Source organism: Heloderma suspectum, chromosome 2, assembly GCF_057233095.1.
Source record: "Heloderma suspectum isolate Gila_16-S chromosome 2, 16-S_ref, whole genome shotgun sequence".
Lineage (NCBI taxonomy): Eukaryota > Metazoa > Chordata > Lepidosauria > Squamata > Helodermatidae > Heloderma > Heloderma suspectum.
The window spans coordinates 26,858,584-26,885,610 of record NC_139459.1 but is presented as its reverse complement, the minus strand read 5'-3'; the positions used below and the strand labels follow the sequence as shown (position 1 = coordinate 26,885,610).

At 43.4% G+C, this 27,027-nt stretch overlaps 1 protein-coding gene across 1 annotated transcript in view; it reads right to left on the bottom strand.

Moving 5' to 3' along the window:
- The window catches only part of SPEF2 (sperm flagellar and cilia associated 2), a 168,802-nt gene that overhangs the window by 105,426 nt on the left and 36,349 nt on the right, over nt 1-27,027 (bottom strand). Inside the window, exons 9-13 of the mRNA XM_084833059.1 lie at nt 26,496-26,683; nt 20,081-20,249; nt 6,243-6,462; nt 4,692-4,825; nt 1,131-1,227 (exon numbers count right to left, since the gene is read on the bottom strand). Of these exons, the coding sequence (XP_084689185.1) occupies nt 1,131-1,227; nt 4,692-4,825; nt 6,243-6,462; nt 20,081-20,249; nt 26,496-26,683 (808 nt within the window). The remainder of the gene's footprint in view (nt 1-1,130; nt 1,228-4,691; nt 4,826-6,242; nt 6,463-20,080; nt 20,250-26,495; nt 26,684-27,027) is intronic.

Here is a 27,027-nt window from a genome sequence, read left to right as displayed (position 1 = left end):
ACTGCCAGTCTTCTAAAGCCGTAACATTTATCCTTCAAGTGCCTAAATACAATAACAATCCATTTAAAATGTAATCCTAAGCATCCTTACTTAGAAGTAAAGCCCACTAGAATTGTGATAGGACTGGACTTTGCAGTTGGTGACTGGACAGTAAGGTCGTGCTCATAGTTCCAGCTACAAGGTGTTGACCTCACTTCTGGCACGATTAATCTTTTTCAGCTTGCTCAATGGAGGTGATTCAGTGCACGTCTTGCTATTTTTAAAGAACTGTCAAGGGGCCAACAGAACCGAGTGAGAGTGGAGGAAAGAAGGAAGGGTGGGAAACACTCCATATACAATAATACCTTTGTTAGGCAAGGTCAGAGAAATGTACTATAGGCTATTTTTCAAACACACGTAAGTGCGTGCATACACACACACACACACCATATGTATGGCTTAGGAAACACTATTTTGGCTACATAGCATCACGAGCTAGGCTGCTTGTGAGATACAATTTACAATATTGCCCAAGGATCATGTGGAGCCAGCCTAATCTATGTTACTGACTACATCATATCAGATTTCTTTTAACATATTCCCCCACCCGCCTCCTCACCCCTTTACTTTACAGGCAAAAATATGGGCGGAATCCATTGGCTACTTGGAGATGTTGTTTATGGTTCTTCATAGTAGCATTAGCCTTTTTCATAATGTTAGGAGAGGTTTCAACAGATGTTGCTGCATATGATAGATGCTGCAGCATATGCATTTGCATATTTGTACAAGCTTTCAACTTCTCCAAAATTCTTCATCACTTTTTTGTACCATCTAGCCTGATGAAGAGTTCTGGAGAACCCAAAAGCTTGCACACCTTTTTGTGGCAATTTGACTGGTCCTAAGAAAGGCATTGTCCAACTGTGGATTACAGTGGTATATAACCAATATATGCAGCAGCTTTATGCTGTACTAAAGGCAGGACTCCTTAAAGGAGAGGAAAGAATAAAACAGAACTTGTTCCAAAACCTCTGTATGAAGAAGGAACAGCTACTACAAGCAAAGAAATAGGTGGCACTTGCCATTATTTCGCATTAAACCCGCTTTGGTTAATATTAACATCCTTAAGCAGACTTAAAAAAAAAAATTGTTACCTTTGGGCTCCTCCACAGGTACTATGTTGATATTCACTTCTTTCATGTCATAACTTTTTAATACCATCAATGATGCCCTAGAAACTTGTTTGAGGAACTGTTTGATCCAACAAATAAACAAAATATGCAAATGATTAGCCATTTACTTTCCTATTGTGAAACAGGAGTAGATTTTGGAACACTGTTTTAGAATAAAGAGTACTGAATTTTATACAGTGCTCTAAGGGCACAAGGAGAGCCCTGCCAGATCAGACCAAAGTTTCTTGCCTAGCACTTGGATTTCAATAGTTATTTTCCAAAACTTTTGTCAGCACTCTTTCAACCATACTCATTCAGTCTTAGAGAAAATAAATTGCTTTTGAAAATATTTTAAAAGAAATTTTTTTTTTTGTGAAACTCTCCTGGGTGGGGGTGCAGGGTTCTTGTGCTTCCCTTTGGTACAAAGTGGCTGAAGGGTGTGAGTGTGTGTGAGAGAGTCCTGTCTTTCATTGTATGTCATCTCTCCAGTGGCCTGCTTGTGTATGTGTGTGTTTGTGTGTGAGAGAGAGAGAGAGAGAGAGAGAGAGAGAGAGAGCTGTCTCTCATTGTATATCATCTCTCCAGTGACCTGCAGTATCCTGGGTTTTCTGAACTCCAATTAAAGCCCAGCGGAAGATGTCATACAGTAACTCCTATCATGGAGCTTTTTGAGAAGTGTGGTCAGCCAGGGAGGCTGCAGAGTGATGGAGAGATGTGCAATAGAAAAGGAGGAGAACCCACACATCACCCTCAGGCATTTCGGTAAGCTCAAAAACACTACCAAAACAAACTGAAAATAAATTCTAAAGTGTCCGGAGAATAAGAAAAAATGAAAGCCTCTTTTGCAGTGGATAAAAGAAAAATGAAAGTCTCTTTTGCAATGAGTTCCATATGTTAGTTTTACAAGCTGTGTGATGAAGTAATGTGTTTTATCTGTCCTGAACCTTCTGCCAATCAATTTCAGCAGGCGGCCCTGAGGTCTGGCATAATATGAGAGAGAAGCAAATTTCTCTCAATACTATTCACAATTTTATAAAACCCTATGAAAACCTGTGTGATCAGAGACAACTGAGGGACAAAATAAATGAGCGGATGCATTTGGACATCACAGTAAACTATGATTTATTGTGCCAGGGACAAGCTTAGCGTTCCTGTAGGCTCGCTCAGTCCCCATTTTCTCCTTCTGCTCCAGAATGGGCACGAGAAGGAGTTCAGAAACTTTTGCTTCTATTTTCGATGAACTGCCACTTGCCATGTCATCGAAACCCAACCAACTGTTGTTAGTCTCTATGGTTCAGCTTCAACCTATGGTTTACAGTTAACTGTGGTTTATTGAAATCAGAAGCGAAAGCTTCAAAACTCCTCTTCATGGCTGCACCAGAGGAGGGGAGGAAGGAGTGCACAATCCAGGGGTGAGGGGTGGGAGCTAAGCTCATTCCCGTTTGTACACACTTTAGAAATGATAGCCCTATCATAGTATGTATGTATGTGTTTTATTGAAGAGATTTCTCACACACTTTTCATTATAAAATAATCCCAGGGCAGTGTACAAGAGATAAAACAAAGTAAAGTAATACAACATTGACCAAAAAGCCCATAATCAAACAGGGGAGAACACTGACAGATAAACAGCAATTTAAACAATGCAGCTAAAGAAAAGATTGGCAATCAAAGGCCTGGGTAAACAAACAGGCCTTCAGCTGGCATCAAAACCTTGTAAGATGTGGCACAGCCAGAATGTGAGGAGGGAAGGAGTTCCTGTCAGGAGCGCCCTGGCGGCCTCTTTCAGTCCACTCCAATAGCTAACTCAAGACACAGACGAAAGGATTCTTTTCAAGGCTTTAATCCTTTTACAACTTAATGACTCTTCCAGATGCTAATCACCAGCGACTAAGCAAGGAACAGCAGAGTAGCCTATGCTCTGGGTAGGCAGTTGGTCCCCGTTTGAAGGAGAATCACTTGAAGACTCTGAACTTATGGGCTAGGGAGAGATCCTCCCTCTTTCCCTTTGGTCCACAGCAGGCGGCCATTGCTTGCGCGCCAAACGGGTACTACGCCTCCTTTCCGTGCCCTCCATCGCTCGTCGCTCCCTGCGTCTGCATCGAGCGTCTAGCAAGCCCTCTTCCCACACTTTCTCACTGCCAGGATCACTATCTATCTCAGGAATGCCGGCAGGAGGAATCTCTGCCAGCTGCTGTGCCTGTGAGGGATGAGCTGGCTCCTCTCCCACGGATTGCTGATCCTCCTCAGAATCAGAACTGCTCTGGGGTTCTATCAGCTCAGTTTCCACCCTGACAGTTCTGTAGTTGGCATGTCTGTATCAAGTACGCCCTATCTTGGGTCACCACATATAGAACTCCAGGCAAATGCGGCACCATCAGGAGAGCATCCCCATGTGATCTTAATATCCAGGCAGGTACTTTCAGCTCTCTGAAAAAACACTGGCAACTATTGGCAATAAAAATGACTGTCAACTATTGTCAGAGGGACTGGGCCACAAATAGTAAATATGGTGGATAAGTAAAGGTAGATGAACGTATAAGCAAGAAATGATAATGAAAAATTCCAGGAAGACGTAACATCTTGGATATTGTCTTGGGGGCTGAGACCATTAGACACTGACAGGCTGCCATGTCACTTCCACTGGGGTGTGTGCCTTCTGCAACACTGCAAGAGCTACTGCTCCTGGAGACAAGTGCAGAAAGTTGTGATCTTCATAGCAGGATGGAAACGTCTCCCTTTTGCTGCTTTGCCTTGCTGTAATGGCTGCACCAAATATACAGCAAATAGCCTTGGAAGAGTCAAATGTGGGAAGGTGGGGGACATGAGACAGAGGAAGAAGAAACCCCTACCCATATGTACAAGATTTTTTTGGAGCCAAAAAGTAAAACACTAGGGATGATGAGCCAATAATAAAAACATATGCATGAGCAGAGGTTCCAAATTGACATTAGACGGATATTGCGCAGAATAACCCAACAGAATAATACAGAGCAGAATTCAAATAACCCAAAGTGTTGCAATGACTCCAGAAACAACAAGTACTGCCACACTCTTCTGCAAAACCTATTCATTTCAGTGGGGTTTACACAAGAAAACTTCATGGTCAGTTGGGCTCCACTGTGAAAAGTTAAGAGCACCCATTCTAAAGATTACTGAAATACAGATATAGAGTAGAATGCAGGCAGATCTGGTGCACGGGGCACAACTGACCATAACGTTCTCCTGCACAAACCCCACTGAAATGAGTAGGATTTCCACAAGCGTATGGACAGCACACGTATAGCTCAATAGAGGCTTGTGCCCCATGTTAATTAGTATGTGTGTGTGGGGAATGTGGTGGTACCATTTGTATTTTCCAGTTTAGGCACCAACATGTCTTTGGCCAGCCCTGGTACCAATTGTCAACAGTGCAAACAAGTCACAGGATGCCATCTGATTTGGCCAGATGCATGGATATAGCAAATGGTCCTTTGGAACCACCAACCGGTTTGGGCTGCAGTCCATCATTACACACTAAACAGTTTTTTAAAGAAGACTTACCTGGATTTGATTTGAGGAAGGCTCTTCCACTTTGGTTGTAGTCAGACTGATTTCGCTCCCCATTTCATCCTTATGGAAGGCCTGGATAGCCTCTGCGAGCAATGCATCAACAGACAGCACCTGGATACTGCAAGCTGACACAGAGAACCAGGCTGTCATAGGCTTATATTTTAGGACAACATAAGAGAACCCTAATGAATCTTATCACATGAATGCTGACTGTGCAGCTTTCTGAAAAACAGTACAGAGATTCCCTTGGGGAGCGCCCCCTTTAGTTGCCACGGAGAGGTTCCTGATGAGTTGTATCCTAAGGGTCCATTCTTCCCAAATGGTGGACCCAAACCCATCAACATGCCACAGGGAATGATAAAGCACAGGCTTAGCATGCACAAGGTACCAGGCTGAATCCCAGAGGATGTGACTTAGGGCTAGGAAAAACTCCTTTCTGAGACCTTGGAGAGCTGTTGCCCGTCAGAGCAGAAAATACTAAACAAAGATAGACCTGATCTGGCTCAGTGTAGGGCAGCTTCATATGTTCACATATATCATATGCCTTGGGGACCTTAAAGATGGCTTCCCAGGCACTCAACGATGATTGTTGGGGTAATGAACTATAATAACATTGGTCCTAGGGCATGATCTGAAGGCACATGAAGTAGCCACCTTGCTGAAGCTAAGCAGGTCTGGTCAGTGCTTGGAGGGGAGGCCACCTGGGAACCACATGTAGACACCTTGAATTCCACAATGGAAGAAAGGTGGGATATAAATGGAGGGAGGGAGGGAGGGAGAGAAGAGAGAGAGATTGAGAGAGAGAGAGATTAGGAGCAGTAGTAGCTTCACAGATAGTAGCTTCATTTATCAATTCAATTGTTTACTCCTATTCTTTTCAATAGTTCCAGGCAGGGCCATCTAGTTGTTTATTTGGAGTGCTCTGAGGTCAGAGTACTTCAACATTTCATAAGGCCTGCCAAGCTCTTGTCAGTAGGGCAGAAAGCAGGGAGGAGCGACATTTGCCACTCCTTTCTTCCTGTTTTTTTTCCTCAATTTTTTTTAAATGCTCACAATGGGAGTGAAAGATGTAGACCAGCTCCCAGGCTGGTCTAAGTTTTCCCCTGTGTTGGGGGCATGACAGAGGGCCAGAGGGCTTTAGATACAGCGTATCCAGAGCCCCTACTCCACCCATGCCATACCTCTGTTCTGCCTTTCCCCCTCTGACATTGGAACTCCAAAATCAGATCTCTTCTTCCGAGGCTTGTCTTGGACATTGAAGGGGGAGATCCCAACTCCACTATGACGCCTGGGACACTGTCCCAAGAACCATAGGATTGCAACCTAAGTGTATTTAAGTTTCTCTGGTTATGTTTAAATAAATCATATTCTGCAGAATATCTATACCATTGAGTCCATTAATTTTTGCTATTAGCTTGGTTGGCCACAATCATTTTCTAAAAAGAGCACATATGCACACAGAAAAGAGACAGTGCAAAATAAGTCTCCAGGAAAGGAAGGAAGGAAGGAAGGAAGGAAGAGGGGAAAGAAAAACAACCCTACCTTCTTCCAAGAACTTTAAGCATGTGGTTTTTCCACTGTAGAGCTTGCCCAAAATGCATCCCTTGATAGGAAATGGAGAAAATACAGGTGGAGGTGGTTCAGGCTCTGGGGGATAGATGATTTCCATCAGTCTGTGAACCACATGACCCAGTATAGTGTTATTGGGTGGAGGTTTATTTGCTCTGATCTCTTCCGGTGGGTACCATTCCTCAGTCATAGTCTGTAGCAAGACAAATCACAAAATAAAACAGTGAACATTTTTCACCCAGTGATGCTGGGTATCAAATTAAAATCGCAATCCTATGGATGCTTACTTGGTGGTAAGTCCCACAGAACTGGATGGGACTTACATCTGAGCAAATGCATGCAGGTTTGCTCTGCAAGTGCTTTAGAGCTGTCTTTATACAAGTATTGTCATGGTGGCTTACAGATATTAGTTATATATATACAGATATTGCAGGGATTGGGGAAAATCACAAGTCTGTGGTCACTCGGGCCCAAACTACATTTTACATGGGAGATCTGTGATCATGCCTATCTTTTTTCTTCAGTGGGGATAATAGATTTAGATTGTCGAAAGGATTAAGTCCCTCCTTTCCTAGCAATGACAACCCCACCCTCCAGCTGCTTTGAAGTAAAGAAAAACGGGGAGATCCAATCACAGAACTTTTGTATTATGTGTAATTGGGCCTCAGGCTCCTAAAACTGTGATCGTGGCACCTAGAAATTTAAATATTTTCCAGCTCTCTATACATCTGGCTCTTAAGTAGTAGACCTATTTTTTCAAGGTTGGTTTATTATTTAATCTTCTTTTACAATCCAATTTTAATTTACATCAGAGCATTTTTGCCCATGTATATACACTATTTATCTGAAGCGAAAGAACTTGACCTACACCACACACCAGGAAGTCCGTGTAATAACAGGAATCATATGCCTGATCCTGTTCTTGCTATGATCTCTAGCAAACTTGCTATTGACTTCAGTGATACTGATTCGAAAGCCCTGACTAGAACTGAAAGTTTCTTTATTGCTGTAAACATTGCTGTAAACATACATCTATTCAACAGATTCAACAGAATAAACAAACAATATTTAATCATGGAGACAGCAATCTGATGGCCCCTAGATAGTGTCTGGGGCGCCACAAGATGCTGCAGATCTCCTCCTCCACACCCATAGACTGAGCTACAAGCACAGAGGAGGAGATCTGATCATGGATTTTCCCTCCCCCACCCCCTTCCAGCCACCGTAGAAAGCTTCTCTTATGAGGTTGCAACTGTGACCTTGTCAGAGGAGTCAGAAAGGGAGAAAAGGGGGCGAGCTGGTAGGAGGGCAAGGGAGAGAAGAGCTCATGCAGGATCCTATGGCCTCTCCCGTCCCTCCCTGATAAACTGAAAGGTAAGTTTCAACTGCAATTTAAACAGAGGAACATGTGAATCACCTCCATCCTCCTCCCACCCACCTGGCTCTTGCTGGCAAGGCACAAGATAGGTGGAAGGCTCCAACCTCAGAGCCCTCTGTCTATTGAGAACACACCCCATAGGACTGGGCTCTTAGGAAAGCATATATTGGTCCAAATTTTAAAAGATCTATCTAATTCATAATTGGTATCAGCTGAAACATGCAAAGAGTTTAACATCCTTTGCAATAGAGATGGACAGAAAGTTGATCTATCTCCAGATGTTTTGGACTTCAACTCCCAGCATTCCTGACCATCAGCTATGCTGGAACGGGCTTCTGGGAGTTGAAGTCCAAAACATCTGGAGATCTACATTCTGCCTACCCCTGCTATACAACATTAAAGTAGCTTTATAATAATTATTTTGTTAATGGCAAGTACCAGCCAGCTAGAGGGTTTTAAGGTTTGGTTCCTAGAAACCTATTTGATGCCTGTGTTGCATATAGGTGAAATGATTTATTAACATTGGCTTGGATCTTAAGTAGACTTTGGCAAAAGAAAGGGCTCTTTCTGTCACAGACAAGACCAAGATCCAGTAGAGGATCCCACCAGTGAAAGGGGGAAGCAATTTTCATTGATTCCTCCTCCTCCCTTCAGACTCCCTACTGTCCCAAAGCTTCTCCCAGTCTTATGGAGTATACAAGGGCTTCCAGGGGAAGGGGAAATTGGTGAAAGCCACCTCCCCCACCTTCCTCTAGTGGGAGCATCTCATAAGCAGAACTCTGTTCAAGGGATGCTCCCACCAGTGGGGCAAATTTAGGATCCCAGCCAATGGATTTTCATTGCGACTCTCAAAGGATGAAATACTTTTATGGCACAATGCTATGCACATTTAGACAGAAAAAAGTCCTACAACTCCCAGCATTCCCCAGCCAGCGTGTGTAAACATGCATAGGATTGCACCTTTAGAGCACAATCCTATCGACTGTACCCTTGCCAGTCGGAAGCCACTGAACCCGGAGGCTTCCGAGTTTCCTATGCCGCACCGGGCTGAAGCTGGCAGGACGGTAGGAGCAGTGGAGGCAATCTTTACCTTGCATCCTCCATCTTTCTTGATTTTTGCTAGATGGGCTTTTCAGACCATCTAGCAAGGGCACTTTAGAAGGGGCGGGAAGGAGGCTGGAGGAGGTTCAGGACAACTTGTATCCTGGCCTCTCCAGTCTCCCTCCCTCCCCACCCACTAGAACGCCCCCTTTCCTCATCCTCCTCCAAGGTTGCTTTTCCAACCTCGGAGAGTCAGCTGGCGTGGTACTCTCCATGCCAGCTGAGACGGAGAGGGGCCTGGGATCAGATCTCTGACTCCCCCTTCTGAGAGGGGAGTCTCTGACCTTGGATGGGTTTTTTGAGCCATCCTATGGTCCCTGGGACACTTGCCCAGGGACCATAGGATTGCTCACTTAGTCAGTTCTACTAGACAAATAATATGAATTTATCTTTTCGTACATCCAAACAGAAGATTAAACATATAAATACCAACACAATTTTAGATTTCAACTAACATGGGAAATTCAATAGCTTTTCGATCCAATACCATATTTCAGGATGTGAACATTAAAAAAATAATAATGAAGGAGTCTTGCAGAGCCTTAAAGGCTAAGTTGACAGGTATTCCCTACACATGGATGAACAGAAAAGAATGTAAGCGATGAGGACAGAAGGAATTTAAATGCAAAAAATGCAGACTGTTTCAGTTCCTTCTGACTTCACTGCTTACATTTCTCTCTCTCTCTACAACCATGTGTACACCTGCTGACTTAGGATAATGCTTCATGAATCTGATAATGGACTCCAATTCTCAAAAGCTTAAGACATAACAAATATATTAGCCTTTAAAGTACCACGAGAAACTTCGTTGTTTTTGCTGCAACAAACTAACATGGCTACCTCTGTGGGGGAAAAAAGAAAACTGAGTGTTCTGTTCTGTCATAACCTTAGGATATATGTGCACCTCCCTCTGCTACCCCTTCAGTACATCAGGATGGGAGAGGTGAGTATCTTGGAAAGGCAGAATAATGTTGGGGCAGCAGAAGCTGCACCTGACATCACTTCAGGACCAAACTAGACATTCTGCTGATTGGCTTACTTTAGTGTAAGCATTCACGGGCCTGAGTCAGATTAGGATTGTGGTAATTTGTGGGGGGAGGATTTAAGCTTCCTTTTTTGGACTGAAATTCCCTACATGGGAGGGTGGTAAAAAGAAAAAGAAGGAAAATATCTCCATTGGCATCCATTTGGTACCCCTGCCCTCCATGGGGGTGGAATTAGCAGAATGTTCAGTTTGGCCATTAGTCTCAGTGCAACAGGCAATGCTACAATTCCATTATGCTTCCCTGGCTTACTTTCTGGATCCACGAACTCTGTCTTGAAGCCATAGGACACTGCAGATTCCCCAAGGTTCTGATGGGGTCTGTCAGACGAACAAGGCAAACCAGAATGCATTTCTAATAGTGGAATTGCAACTGCTTATGTTTATGTAGTCACACAGGATTCTACCCAACCAAGAAATAACCTGGACAAATATATTTAGCAGCCCCCGATCAGTATTTGCCACAAAAAGATTTGAAGAAAGCTTTAGAGTAACATGGTCTTCTAGAACATAATATATTTCACATTTTTCCAATCAAGTTTCTTACAGCAGTATAGTTTGCAAAACAGTAAATGTATCTGGTGGAGACTGACAGAACTTCTACTAGTCTTGTTTCATATTCAGTGACATTCTGACTTTGGCATAAAATGTTGCCATCTTAGAATAGGAAACTTAAAGCCTGATTCACACATTCAAACGGAGGCTGCTTTTAATACAACTGCACAGAAACTGCTCCATGTAGAAAGAGGTCCTTGTAAAGCAGATCACCACATGGATCCAGGGATTTTCATCAGAGACCCTTTTTTCTCTTGACAGTTTGCTGGGTGCATCAACGTTGACGAAGTTGCACTATTAATGGGGAACACAGCTTTGTGTTAAATGGGGCTAAGAAAGTATACTATAGGTATCTCATTTTTCAGTTTGTTTAGACAGGGAATTTCCTTAAATTGTGTCTCAACCTCATTGGAGAACAGTCAAAAGTAAGGCTTGTGCTCACACCCTCTCTCAGGTAGTCACATTCTGGCTCAGGCAAACCAGAGTTTGCTGATACATCTGAAACAGCCAAGTATGGTTTGTGCTTTCCCTACAAGCCTGGTTTGGAAAACAGCTTCTAACTGTGGTTTCCAATCACAGTTTAATGGGCCAGTGCAAACCATAGTTTGCTGGTTCAAATGTAAAGGCAAACTATGGTTTTCCTAAATCATCAAGTAAATAATTGATTATGAGTGCGCAACAGCAGAGAGGATGAGGAGGGAGGGAGGAAACACAGGACTTCTTAGTTTCCTTGAACCCTTCTTTGGAGGATCAGAAACATTAGGTGTGAGCCGATCCCAGGCATTTTAGGCATTTTAGCATTTTAGCTTTCTAAATTTTTATCTTTGCTATTTTAAACTCCTGTACTGCTGCTAGGTTTTATTGTGGTTGTATTGTTATATTGTGGTTTTAATGTTCTATATATTTTAAATTGTGCGTTGTTTGGTTTTAATTTTTGTGAACTGCCCAGAGAGCTTCGGCTATTGGGTGGTATAGAAATGAAATGAATGAATGAATGAATGAATGAATCCAATGGCTCAGTTTGGACGATCATTCAAGGCTTCATAAACCAGGGCCAAGCATTTCTCTCCACACCTCTCCTCTCCCCACTCCCACTGTGTGTCAGCTTCAACGCAAAGTTCCTAGCTTGTATTAAGCTAGAGTTTTCAGTCATATCCAAACTGGGGATCTTGGGCTTAATGTCAATTAACAAACCAGGAAAATAAGCCAGGATCATGTAGCAGGGAATTCCGGCTTAAAACCAGGCAGGATTTTTGTGTCAAAGCCAGCATGCAGTGGAGGGGCGAGAGGAGGGGTGAAGGGGAGCAGCACTCAGCTCCAGCATTCATTCCATCTCATCAACCAAGACTTATGAAGCCTTGAACAATCATCCAAATCAGGCCTTTACCATGCCATATTGTGCTTTTCCTTGGCTTCTTCTGTGCATAAAGATATAGTTTACCTGAATAGGGATGGGGGAGAATTCCACCACGGACCCCAATGAGGCCGGATTCCAAGAATCTGGTCCCATTGGGGCCCATGGCGGAACGGAGCACTCACCTCTGCCTCCCCCTGGAATTCATCCGGGTCGGCTCCCTCCATGCGTTGATTCTGCGGAGCAGGCTGCCTGCTCCGCATCGCTGGCGATACAGCTGGTAGCCATTGCCATGCCATATCACTGTGCTAAGTCTCTGGACGCAAATGGCATAGTGGGCGCCATTTGCAGCTGTAAAGCTGGTAGATTAGCCTAAATGCAGCCATTTATTTTTGTGTAGCCTATCACGTGAAAAAACAGGGACGCAAATGGCGTAGTGGATCTACCAGCTTTACGGCTGCAAATGGCACCCACTACGCCATTTGCATCTGGAGACTTAGCACTGCGATACAGCACAGCAATGGCTGCCGGCAGTATCGCCAGCGATGCGGACGAGGCGGCTGGCTCCGCAGGATCAATGCGGAGTGGAGCCGGCCTGGGCGGATTCCGGGGGCGGAGGGACGGATCGCCTCCCCCCGCCTGCGGACCCCCCCAGCCAGAATGGGGTAAGTGATCCGCACATCCCTATACTTGACTGAGAAACATACTTATTTGCTCAAAGCAATTCAAGGCAAAATTTTAGACAAGTGATGGATTCATGAATTTGCCTCATATCATCTTGGTGAGGACTGGAAAAGGGGTAGATGAGCTACTGGAGACAGAGGCTGATGCTGCAACAAGTTCTCTTGACTATGAAGGAGCATCATTTTGCAGCCAAGGATGTGTTTGTACAGAACACCCCACCCCACTCCACCGCTCCTGGTTCATGCTTAAGTATACAGTGGAAGTGTGGGAAGTAGCCCTTGAGGGGGGAAATATGCTATGATGTGGCATCAATTTTTTCCATGTCCACATCAGCCTTTCTTTCATGAAGCTCTATAACCTGTGAACCGCCCATACCTACCTGCATTGCCAGAAGGTATGGGCAGATGTGGCAGGGTGGCGTATGCTCAGTCACTGTGAGCTTTTATTTGATTTTGTTACATTTCTATCGCGCCTTTCCTCCAAGGAACCCAGCGCAGCTTACATGAACCTCTTCCTCTCCATTTTGTTCTCACAACAACCCTGTGAGGTAGGTTAGGCTAAGAGTCAGTGACTAGCCCAAAGTTATCCAATGAGCTTCATGGCCAAGCTCATAGAACCCAGATCTCCTGAGTCAGAGTCCAACACTCTAACCACTATGCAAGCATGCTGATTGAACCTCTCCAAAGGTATCAGAAAATCTCTGAATGGAAAAACTGCTATTTTAATTGGGGATTAGATAGGACAGCTGCCTAAGGTTCAGGAATTGCACATCTAGAGGTCAAAAGAACAGACAGAAGAACTGCCATGAACTGTGTAATAGCCCCCAAGGTGAATCTACAATATTCTTAGTTGAAGGTCATTTAGGGTACAATCCTATCAGGATAGATGTCAGCCTCCAAACTCAGAGACTGATGCCTATCCAATGCAGGGTGGAGGGAACACAGAGGGGATCCTCTCCTCCATGCGCCAGTCACCCTGCATTTGTGGCTAGACATGTGCTGTCATGTTCCCTTGGCCCCCACCTTCCTCACGCACACACATAAGAAGAGATGCTTCAGTCTCACGCCTTTAATTCACTGTTAACAGGTTCATTACAGATGCAAATCCTTGAAGACTCTCGGGATACAAAGGACTGACAACAGGGGATCCAAACTGAAGCTACGATGTTGCCAGCAGTTTGAAACTAGACTTGCTGGCTAGAATAACTTAGGGAAGGATGCCCCTCCCTTCCAGTGATGCTCCCCTACGTCGACCCTCATGCATCACCAACTGGGTCGACCGTCTAAGCTCCGCCTCTAACTTTTCAGTCTTAGCTCTGCGCTGCAGTCCAGCATCCCTCAGGTCACACCCCACACTCTCCTCCTCCTTGTCCTGGGTTCTCACGGGGGATGATGGGGGAGCTTCAGATCTAGCCATCTGGGTGTTAGCATCCTGAGAAGCATACCTATCCATATCTGAACTTGCTTGGGAAGATGCCTCCCCCGATTCTGGCTGTTCCCCTTCTGAATCTGAACTGCTAACTATCTCCATATGCTCAGAATCAAACCTGACATATGCTTTCACATGTCGAGCTGCGGCTTCGGGGAGGGAAGGCCCGGAGACCTGATAGGTAGCTGTCTAAAGCAGCTTCCGCAGTCTCCTCCCCTCCCCCGGTCCTGCCCCCTTTTCTCCCTCTCTCTGCTTCATTTACAACAGCAGAGATGGTGGCAGCATGGAAAGAACTGCGCTGGCTACAAGGGGACAGGTGAGGGGGGAGAGCGGTTTCTGGAAACCGAAGTCAGACAACCTCGGTTTCTAGAAACTGCAAAATTCCTATAGGCAGTGTCTTGCGGCCATAGGTTGGTTCTCTTATTACATTTATAGCCTGTCTTTTTTCCTCTTAGAAGGAACCCAAGGCAGCATACATGATCCTCCTCCTCTTCATTTTATCCTCACAACAACCCTGTGAGGTAGGTTAGGCTGAGAGTCAGTGACTGGCCCAAAGTCACCCAGTGAGCTTCATGGCCAATTCAGGACTAGAACCCAGAACTTCCAAGTCCCAGTCCAACGCTGTAACCACTACACCACACTAGCTCTCCAAAGGAGGTGAGAAAAAGGCAGAGCTATATTTGAGACCTAGTGTTGGTCTGGGTCCAACATGGAACTCCATGCAGGCTAGAGAGTGGGCTGGGGAAAAAGGCAGGGATGTGGCAAGGCGCACTGAAAAGATTCAGGGTCCAGGGCCAGAGGACACCGATCTGCATAAAATTTACATATGCTAATTTATATCTATATATGCAAATTTGAAATAATTACGAGGATTTATTTAAATTTCACAGATGGCAAAGCCAGTCAATTCATTTCCCATCCAAATCATACCAAATGCAATATTTTTAAAAATTAATTAGCGCTCCAACCCCAGCTCAACCTACATCAGTAGATCCTCTTCAATTAGTTTGCAATGGCTATGAACAGGTGTAAAAAAAGAATGCACAAAAAAGAGCAGCTAGTAAGTTTTTTCTTGAGCCCTTTCAACCCCACCCCCCTCACTGTGCAATTAAGCTTAGAGAAAAAGCTTCCATTGGCACCAATGAAAGACTTTTTCCTCTAAGCTTAATTGCCACGCTGGTGCGTGTGTTGCAGCCTGTGTGGAGGATTAGACCTTCCTTCCCCAGCTGTGATCCCTCTGAAAAATTGTCCCTTGCAAGGCAATTAAGCCCAGGACAAAACATTGAACGGGCACCAACCACCACTCTGGACTCTGGGTAAAAGATCTGGGCGCCCAGTAAATAGATTTGGACCCAGGCCTAGCAACGTCTCTGGGAAGAGGGATGGAGTGCTCTGCTTCTGCTGCCGTTATAGACATCAAGATGGCTGCTAGAGAAGGAATGTTCCCTTTGCCATACCATACATAGAAATGCAACTCTTGGTCTCTTCTCTACAAGCCCCAGCGAGCTGGTAAACATTTCTGCAGGCTAGTAATTTTTGAGGGCTTATTTGGAAGGCTTGTACAAGTAGAGTTGTTTATATCCTACAGCTGAAACAGTGAATAAAAACAGCACAGAATAGCAGCTCTCTCGGTTTCATTCCTCAGATTAGAAACTATTAGATTGGATCGAGGCTAAGTTAGCTGCACTTAGTTCCCACTGAAATCAATGGGACTTGATTTCAATGGGAACTTAGTCTGTATCCAACCCATTACTACAATTAATATTATCGTTAAAGAAAAGTGCACTAAAAGTAAGGAAAGTTGCTTTCAAAGAAAAGATATAACCAAATATAAAATTAGACAGCATAAAAAACCTGGAATTGCTGTGCTAAAAAAGAAGATGTTAAAACAGCAATTTAACTAAGAGCTGCAGACCATAACGTTCCTTAAAAGAGGACATCAGTTAGATGCCACAGTTAATTAGAGGTTTCTTCTCAGTTTTGACCATTCAGAATTGGCTCTAGGAGAGCCCATTGACACCACAAGTCTATTTTTAAATATGCAATCCATGGTATCAAGATTACAAATGGTGCAAAATCACATTTTTGTATTAGTTGTGTTAACCACTATTTTTAATAAGGGCTACAAGCGCATTCTGTGTTGTACAGCACAGAAGCCAAGGAACATGGGAAGATGCCATCTACTGAGTCTGACCATTGGTCCAGTCTACCTTGGCACTGTCTGTGCTGACCAGCAGTTGGCTGTCCAAGGTTTAAGACAAGAGCCTTTCCCAGCCCTACCTAAAGATGCCATGGATTGAGTCTGGGACCTTCTGCAGGCAAGCCATGAGCTCTAGAGCTAAGCTGAAATTTCTCAGAAGACATTTTTCTGATAACATTTCTGATCCCCTCTGCCCCTGCCTCAAACCCTTCTAAAAAGAAGAGAACTTTGCAGAATTTCCTCTGAATATTGGCCAGCATTTTTTTGTGGCGACTGCCATCCCCCCGCCCGCCCCCACGTCCTGGAACGATGTTAGGTCTGGGGCATTATTGAGGATGCAAAAAGTTGGTCAGGCTGCCAACACAGTTGCTGGTGTTGGCACTTGTAGCAGCCTCAAAAGCATCCCTTCGGAAAAGAAGAAGCTGTGCTACTGCCATCGCTAATGGCAAGCCACTTCCCTGAGAAACTGCTGGAGAATTTCTCCTTACCCTAGAGAAATTTGGTGAAATGCCCCCCCCCCCCAATTTCTCTCCCCACAAATAGGGTGGAGAACACGAGGATACCATCTGCGCATCACCCTAGTTCTTCCACTGCCCTACAGCCCTTCCCTGCCCCCCCCCCCTTTGGGTTTCTTCTCTCCTGCATTGTACTCCTCCTGAATTCTGGTTTAGAAGCTGGGAAAGCTTCTAAAACCAGTTCCAGAACTGGCACATGTAGTTGGATGAAGACTTCAAGTCTTTCTCCCCCACTCCCCCAGTGTTGCCAATGCACATATGCACATGCTGATAAAGCTTCAAAAAAGCAAACTTGATGTTATTGTATACATCAAGATTCTCTTCATGTAATGTTTTTTTGATGCACAGATGTACTCCTGTGCATTGGTAAAGCATCAAACAAAGGAACAAAAAGAATTCTATACACTGAGCATACAATCACACTGAGATCTCTTTTTGCAGTATTTGATCAATGCACATATGAGCATTCTTACGGTAAAGTGGGGAAAGAGATAATGTGCTGAAGGAAGAGAAAGCTGCATGCACGCATTTTGTTAAAAAAACGTTCTTTAAAAAACTACAACACAACAATGGAGGATTCCTAATGCACCAGGTCTACTTTGGAAACAATTTGGAACTCTCAAATCTGTAGAGCTGTTCAGACAAGAAGGATTTCAAAAGCATCTGGGCACAGATACTCATTTCAAACTCATCTGGTCCCATTTATGCATGTTCCCACCGAAGGCCACTAACTGCATGCAAGAAAGTTCAGCTACAGCTGCATCAGGGCCAGGATGCTTTAAAAGACATCTGATTTAAGGAATTACTGTGAAGGTGCAGCAAAGCCTTCATAATAAAATAAAACTGAAGTAATCACTTGATAGGATGACAAAATATAAAAAATAGACAGTAGCAGTACAGATATCCACACAATTCCATCCTTGAATTTCTTTCAGCTGTTCCGTGGGTGGTCAGGTCATTAATCCAAATTGTGGTCGCAATTATTTTTGTCTAATCAGAACTCGTCATAGCAATTACAGGATTCTAAATATGGACACGGAACTCCCCCTTCTTTTCAGTGGAGGAAGCCATTCCATAAGGATGCTCCTTAAAGTGTATGAAACTGTTCCCTGCATTGAAGCCAACAAGGAAATCCTCCCACTGTCTGGCCTAAATTCAACATACCATTAGTAGAAGAAACTGCTGCACTAGCCGGGCTCTACTGCCATTTCCTGTTGCACAAGCGTTAGCAGACCACTTTGTAAACCTAAGACGTGCGAGCGGTTGTGCAATCAGAACTTCAGTTGGATTCTCCCCTTGTGCGTAGTTTGGAACCTGGTTTCTGCTAGCACAACTTCATTTGCATTAGCTGAATGACGCTCTGGATACAACCCTCTGTGTGCACTGTATCTCAGTAATTCTTGGCCAGAAGTGGAGATCCACTAATCAGGCACTTGCATCTTCATAGCATAAAAGGTGGTGCAGCACTGCACTGAGAAAACAAATTGGGAACACTTTAAAGTAAATAACTTGTCTCAAGAAAATTTGATAGTATGTTACATATTCTTAGTCACAAAATCCTGCTTCTACAGGTAGAGATTGCATGTAAAGACCCAATTAATTCATATGTCACCCCTGTGATGCATTTGCCACTTCCACATGGCTTGATCCCATGCTGCCTACACAGGGAATGTTGGCCTAATGACACCTTTCTGGTCTGGGCAGCACTGATCTGGTTCTTGCTCAGGTTATCTGCTCTTCCCACATGATTACTTCATTACAACATGGGCAGTGTTATATGGAATTCAGCTATGAGGAAAGCAGCAACCATGACACACTGGTAATATATGGATCTAGCTGATATCTGCAGCTCCAGTCCACTGAGGATTATGGGAATAATGTACCCATTGATTTCACCGGGGCAATTTAATGACAACTAACTCTACTGCAGTAGTACCACTACTGGTTGAATCTTGACTTAGCCACACTTAGACTAGTCCTATTGAAATCAATGGGACAAGTCAATCATGACAAATTATTGATTTCACTGGATATACTCTAAGCATGACTAAGCCTGGATCCAACCCAATGAGACAAACGTGAGTGTTAATGTTAAGTGAACAGAACTGCCTTTGCCCTTCCAAGGAAATCCCTGTTCAAATATACCTAAGAATGTAGGAGAAATTAATTCGGTTTGGATTTTTATGCGAATTTACACAATTGCGTAGTTTTCAACCACCATGCAAACCAAAAGTAAGTCTTCCTCTTAAATGTATACTTCTCTGATTTTCAATGGAGTTATCCCATCCAAAAATGCATAAGAAAATGCATGTATTAGGAGAAATTTGCAAATGTTTCTGAATTTTCATGCAATTTTTTTTAAAGTATCTTGAAGTTCATGACAAGCCAAACTTAAGACTGGAGAAATTCTCAAAGTATGAGATGGACCAAAATTAAGGTTGGAAAAATGAGAAACTGAGAGAAACCGAAACTGATAGATTCCTCCGTCCCTAAATATAACATCTATTTCAGATGTCATATGAACAAGTAAACAACTTTCACTTGCAGAGATGAAAACATAAAAGAAACAAAAACTAAATTGTTTTGTATTAAGACATCCCCCACACCAACTCTTAACAAAGATTTACTGCTTGGTGCAAAATAAAATGTACCAAATTGGTTCAGGATGTGGGCACAAAGAGAACATATAAATGTGGTATTCATTTCCCAAACAAGATTTAAAAAGCACAGGTTATTTGCAAAGACAGTTCTTCATAGATTCAAATAGGCTGGTAGAAAACCCAACAAACAGATCTTTCCCCTCTTCCCACCCAAAGGCAGCTAAATTGATCATAATGCAATTTGGAAAGCAACTACATAAAACTCAAGTATCAGATGAGACAGATATTCAGAGTTCAATTAGTTAATGATAGCCTCCTTTTGAAAACTGAAGGGGGGAGGGGACAGACATTATGTACTTGGCTAGAATGTTACATCTTAAGATTCCTGCATGGAGATGATAATGATAAGAGTTAGTTCTCAGAATTGCCATATAAAAGTCATGATATTGAAGTAAACTGATCTTAAAATACCAAGAATTTGACTGAAAATAACATCTAATCCACCAGCTGCTTTTTATCAGATACCAATCATGTTGTATGAAACAAGACTACTCATTTTGTGACAGACGTAGTGTTTATTTTGCATTAAGTTTTATGGTCTCCTTTATGTTACATTTTCTAACACAGTGGAATGTACTACAGTTTAATGTCTGCTTAATAATAGCTATGTACTCTTTTAACACAACCTTGGTTGTTTTTGCATATTGATGCTACTGCATTTGAGGGGCCAAATGAGAAAATAGTTAAGGACAGCACAACCTCCCAAAATGGCAGCGAATCAAGGTTTCATCTAGTCCCAGAGTAGGAGTACATTTAACCATGTGAAAATGTGTGTTAAACTAATAGAAAATATTATATGAAATCTATGCAGCATCACAGCTAAAAAGTGGCAGTCATGAGCAATGATTCTATAAGCTGCATGTTCTTCCACTAGGTCATGTCAGTTGGGAGTACCTTATATTCATCATAATCTTTTTCATCTAGCAAATTCATTTTGTCCAGTTCTACTAATTGTTCCGGAGTTGGCTCAGTTGGCAAAGGATCGATCTCAGCTTGCTCATAAATTGGTTTCCCTTTTAAGAATAGCTCCTTCCAGTCGCGCATCAACTTCACCGGGATTAAGCTATGGAAATCAAGCAGAACAAAGTTGTGCTTAGAATGATTGAAACATGCTTTTTAAGAACGATATGGCAACATCCAATAGGCAACATGAAGAAACTGTTATGGAGAGAATAGAATTCAACATGTTCTTCATATATAAGCAATCCACTGTTCTGTGTGTTCAGGCAGGCCATCATATTTTCCTCTCTCCAGGAATAGCCACTGTTTTTTTTTATCATGTGAAAAAGAAGCAGCCATTATGTTCTGAACTACAAGAAATGTTAGAGAGAGCCTGGATCAAAACCCAATATGGGCAGATTCTTCCCAGGAAACAGCAGTCGCTGTGGGGAGCCACCCATTGTATTCTGTGTCTTGCCTGTGGTCAGGCTTCCTTCACTACCATATACCTTCTTCAGGAAAACCTCTCAGGTAGGCCCTACTTGTGTTTCTTTTAAAAAGGGAAAGCTTCACTGCCTGTGAAAATAAGCTGGTTAAAAACCATCAGGCAACAGAGAGGAGCCCTTTCGACCAAAGACCTATTTCTTATAATTTGTGCCACCCATGGTCATTTGCTGAAGAAGGGAGCTAGAGGTGTTCCATGTTAACAGTGCTGGACAGAATCTTCTTGTGAAGGGAGGGGGGATCAGGTGATCCAGGTGAAACAATCCCATTCCACTTCCAGGTACATAGCTCCATTGCCTGCTGCGTTTTCTCTTAATCTAGCAACTCAGTGCTGATGGAAGTCACCAGGCTATCCTTCTGCAGGTTCTTCTGTCTGCCTCATGGTCTATTTCCTGACCTGATCAGCCCAAATGTATCCTGCCTTGTCTTCAATCTGACCTTGGCTTTGGCTCCAACCCTTAACTACAAATGCTACTCCTGTCCATATCCTCTATTTCAGGTCACATGCAGCTTTTCCAGCTTTGGGACACAACCGTGCCAAAAACTCAGGTACTGAGCATCACAGGAGGAGTTGAAAAAATGCTAGAAAAAAGGGGGAAAGATTTGAATGGGACCACAGGTCAGTGGTTCCACAGTCTTGATGAAGAATATTCACTTAGCTGACGTGCACATGAATAAACTGACCTGGCTTTCTTTTGCCACTATAAAACTCTGATCCTAATAAAACTTAATGGAACAGCTATGGGGGCTTGCACAGCACATGTGTGTGCCCCAGGATAGAGGAAGAATATAAGGGCCCCTCATCTAAAGTACCATTTCTGTGTATGGACCTCTTCTTCTTACTTCATAGATGACTTTCTGCCCCCTTGTTTAAAAAGAGGCTGCTATTAATGTGATGTGACATCTTCATATCTTCTGATGTGAAGAAATGAGAGTGCTGCTGGATTTGGAGTTCTGTATACAATGCATGGACTTTCCTGTTCTCATAGAAATATGCACCAGCTTACTGCCCTACTCAGCCCAGACAAATTCCTAAGCAGAAAGGAAAGGGTCAGTAACACCTCCCCCCCCCCCCCCGGGTGTGTATGTGTGTGTCAATATAAGCTATTTGGCCAGGGCTTTGTTTGAGGAAGGCCTCATCAGGGCTTAGCATAGGACCCTAATTTTAGTGCCAGGCCTGAGCCCTGAAACAAATGATGCAACAGGGAGCATATACACTACAGACTTAAACTGGTTTAGCAGTTATTCCCTGTCATGAGGGAACTGTGTGAATTGTACAGAGCAGCAGCTAACTATAACTCCCAGGATTCTTTGGTGGGGGAAATAATATTTAAAGCAATAGAACACTAACACAGATTTGTAGTGTGGATATACTTAGATATACTTGGACAACAGAAAAAAAAAACAGAGAACAGGCGAATAAGGCTATCAGTGGCTACTAGTCACAATGGCTATATATCACCTTTCGTATCAGAGGCAGCATGCGTCTGAATTCCAGTTACTGGGGAACACAAGCAAGAAGGTACTGTTCTGCTCATGTCCTACTTGTGGGCTTCCCAAAGGCATCTGGTTGGCCACTGTGGGAACAGAATGGTGGACTAGATGGGCCTTTGATCTGATCCAGCAGGGCTCTTCTTACATTCTTAGAACAAAGGGCCTTTGAGCAGGTTCACGCAGCCTTTCCTGCATCACTGCAGGTTAGCTCCAGACTTACTGTAAGTCTTACAGCAAATTCCTATGCATGCCTACTCAGAAGTAAGCCCCATTGGTTTCAATGGAGCTTACTCCCAGGTAAGTGGGTACAGGAGTGCAGTCCTAGGGTGCAATCCTATGCGGGTTTAGACTGGAAGAAGTCTGACAACTCCCAGCTATGCTGGCTGGGGAATGCTGGGGGTTGTAGTTTTTTTTTCCTGTCTAAATCTGCATAGTATTGCGCCCTTAGTTAGAATAAACCTATTGGAATAATTCATTCCATTCATTCATTCATTCATTCATTCATTCATTACATTTCTATACTGCCCCATAACTGAAGCTCTCTGGGCAGTTCACAAAAATTAAAACTCATTAAAGTACATTATATGAAATATAAAACCATTCACTTAATAATGTGAATGTCAATAACTTGACAAGCTTAAGACCCTTTTATTCTAATGGGTCTATTTTAAGTATGACTTAAGTTTGGAGCCAGCCCTGTGAAAGCAAAATCGGACCTTCAAATCTGGGATTAGGAAGAAGAGTTTTCAGATGGCAATATCTAGAAATGTTTGAGTCCAAGCACTTCCCACTTTAAAAATAAATATTTCCATACAGATAGGGGACATTGCTCCAAATACTATCCACAGTATGTTTGGACATCATCCAATAAATGAGGAAGACATAAATGTGATTAGAAATCTCTGCTCTGGAAAGAAATATCAGTGAATGACAAAATGAGTTGTTGGTCTCATCTGTGATCCTTTTGCAAGAGTGTATAGAAAACAAACGCTTTTGTCTGAAAATATGCAATGAAGTACTGAACACAGACCCCCATCTATGATGTTTGTGTCATAGCTGGGCTCAAAATAAAAGTTGTTTGAAAAGGTTTTCAACATATGTAATAGCAGTAGCTGCAATCCTGGGCTTTGTTAAATGCCTCCATTCCAAAAGGGGAGTTAAGATAAATCCTATACATACATACCTGGGAGAAAGTCCCACTGAGTGAAATGTGGCTTATTTGCATGTAAGGACTTAACTACTGAAGATCCTGCATCAGCCAACGAGTTCTGAGGCATAGAGCAGTTGTACAAAATCATTATCATTATATTATCAGCTTGTATACAAGAAATTCACTCCAAGCACCAACCATAGTATACCTAAGTTGCAGTATTAAGCTATCATTGTATTTTACTGGTACTCAAGTATGCATGAGTTCTGCAACTTTATTTTCCTTTTGTTTTTTGCAACAGCATTTTGTACAGCAACCACATCCACCCTATTGCTCATGTTATGTTCAACAAGAAACGTGATGTCATAGTCACAGTTTATTTATATACATGCGGCTGAAGCTGCCATGCAGCTTGTAAAATACACTGATTTTTTCCCTGCTTTTAATGGAACATGAATTAGATGCTAAAGAAAGGGAAAGTCACATAAAGTTAGAAAGCTAAAATACATTGATTTCAGCTTGCACAAGTAAATGTATGGAAACTTTTAAAAAAGGTCTGTGAAATGTGAGCGACTAATAATATAACCAAGGCCTTACCAAGCAGCTTTTTGGGAACATTTCACCTGTATGTAATGTTTAACATCTGAGGCCCTCCTCCAGGGGCCCCTGCCAAGTAAGTTGAGGTGGGTGGCTACAAGAGACAGGAGCTTTCAGTGGTGGCTCCCCATCTGCAGAATGCCCTCTCCAGAGAAGCTCGCCTGGCATCTGTGTGATGGGTTTTTTGGTGCCAGGTGAAGACCTTTTCTATTTCTTCAGGCATTTTAAGAGCTGTTTTAGTGCTTTTAGATCATTGCACTTTTACTTTGCTGCTGTCTTCTACTTTTGTTTCATGTGCTGTACTGTTTTTATTCTTGCTGCTGGCTTTATCTTGGTTTTATTATGTATTTATTCATTGTCTGTATGTTTTTAATGTATCATGCACAATACAGAGAACTTGGTTATTGGGCAGTTTAAAAATTCAATCTGATCAATCAAATCATGACCTCAAAATATCATACTTGCTTACTATCACCCCTAGAGAAAACTTTATTTGGTGCATTCCAGGGGCACAATTGATTCCCTCACAGAGGCAGCTATGCCTCATGATGTGCCAAACCCCCACCCCCATTTCAGGAAACTCTTTGCCCACTTGCAAAATCAGAATGTATGTTTCTGCCATTGTCATGGTGGTGGTGGTGGGGAGAACTACAGAGAAATTTTTGAGAGGGGTGTGGCGGTTTGTCAATTCTTGCTTTATTACCGTAATAACATAATGTTGCTGAGTGGAATGTGTTATTCCTTTAGGGCACAATCCTATGTGTGTTTAGACAGAAAAAAGTCCTACAACTCCCAGCATTCCTCAGCCAGTGAGGCTGGCTGGGGAATGCTGGGAGTTGTAGGACTTTTTTTTCTGTCTAAGCACACATAGGATTGTACCCTTAAACTTTTTTTTTCTCTCTCTCTCTCCTTTATTTTTTACACTTTCAAGCCAGTCTCCAGAGCAGGGGGGAGGGGGGCATTCCTAGCAGATGTTAAGTCATGTTGTCTTCCCACGGGCATTTCAGGAAGTATGGCTGGTTAAAAGGTGCCTGCTGTTTTTATACTTAAAGGAGAGCATCTGATAAACTTTTAACTTTTCTTATGCATGTTTTTTTTGTGTGTGAGTGATTTCTTTTCACCCCTGCACCCCATAAGGACGTAAGAAGAGCCAAGGGTCCATCCAGTCCAGCATTCTGTTCACACAGTGGCCAACCAGCTGCCCACAGGTAACCCACAAGCAGGACATGAGTGCAACAGCACCCTCCTGCGTTCCCTAGCAACTGGTGTACACAGACGTACTGCCTCTGATACTGGAGGTAGCATATAGCTGGAGAGAGGAGGGGAAAGGGATTTTGTTGATAGAGTCCCCTTCATCAGATTCAGACAGGCTCTGGGGTTTGCCCTGGCTTGGATTAAATCCAACAATGGGCTACTGGCCTGATTGCATAAAGAAGCCCAAGCGGTTGCCTGCCATGGCAACATAGGTAGCGCTGCAGTTCAGAAGCACCTCGGGCTCCCTTGCAGTGTTGCAGAGGATGCTGAGGTGCAAGAGAGACCTTGCATAGAGGTTGATGCAAGAGCTGTTCCCCAGCATGCTTTGCGGCACTGCACCTCTTGGATTATGCAGCCCATCACTTGCAGCAGCCCAGATGGCCAGCATGAATGGCCTGGAGCAGGAAACAGCCAAAGATAACTAAGCCTGGGGGAGCAGATCAGAATAACACCCAATAGAGCCCTCTTAGAGCCATCCAGTTGAACTTCTTCTCCTAGGCAATGCTGTGAATAGAATAGCAGAATCATAGAATAGTAGGGTTGGAAGGGGCCTATAAGCCCATTGAGTCCAACCCCCTGCTCAATGCAGGAATCCAAGTCACAGCATCCCAGACAGATGGCTGTCCAGCCTTGTCTTGAATGCCTCTGGTGTGGGAGAGCCCACCACCTCCCTGGGTCACTGGTTGCATTGTCGTATTGTTCTAACAGTCAGGAAGTTTGTCCTGATGTTCAGCCGGAATCTGGCTTCCTGTAACTTGAGCCTATGATTCCGTGTCCTGCACTCTGGAATGATGGAGAAGAGATCCTGGCCTTTCCCTCTGTGACAACCTTTCAAGTACTTTAGGAGTGCTATCATATGTCCCCTCAGTCTTCTCTTCTCAAGGCTAAACATGCCCAGTTCTTTCAGTCTCTCCTCACAGGGCTTTGTTTCCAGTCCCCAGTTCCAATATATGAGTAATATATTACTCATGCACATGTAACCATGGTCCTGGGATAGAGCAGGCTGGTTGGGAGTGGGTACAGGCCTCCCACATTGAGAGCCAGCCCAGGTGGGAGGGAATAGCATTCCACTGTGCCCTCTGCCAATCCAATTAAATATATCCCATCCCAGCCATACAGTTGTGCTCCTGTAGGGGCAGGGAAATGGATCCTGCTTGAAAACTAACAAGAGTACAGTGAAACAGAACAGTGCTGATGGAGAAGGGATTAGAATAAGCATTTGGACTTCATTAAAATAGCTTTGCTATTTTGTTCTCTCCACTTCTGGAACACCATTGAAAAGGAATCCATTTCTGTGTCTTTGGAATTAATATCAATATTTAACTTCCGCAGTTTAGGGTGGGGGACGCACACAACAAGAAAACAACTTACTTGTTTGTCAGCGTGCGATATTCTCCTATTTTGGTCACTAAGTCAATTATTTGTTCAACCACTTCCCAGCAAATGCCATAATGCTTCTTATAGCGAGCTGAGGCTCTTTCAGCAGCAAGTTTCTCATGCAGTTGTTTTTCTTTAAGGGCCTGTTCCTCAAGCTCTATTTTCTCTTGTTCTGCAAGAGCCTAAAAGGAGATTTTTAAAAATGGTCACGTCCCTAGAATTAGCTAGACAAGCACATTAAAACTGAAATCAAATTAAAATATAGAGCACAATCTCATTTTCCAAATGTCATGGCCTTCTGGACCATACAATCCAAATCAATGCATCTCCATAGTGTTTGTTGAGTAATGATAATGGAGGGAGTATTTGCAGGGGAATGGACCTGAGCACACTCCGGGAGAGAGCGCAGGACAGGAAGGCCTGGCGTTCTATGGTCCATGGGGTCACGAAGAGTCGGACACGACTGAACAACAAATTTGCAGGGGAGAATAAGCAGAGAGCGGATGCTTAAGCCTTCTTCCACCTG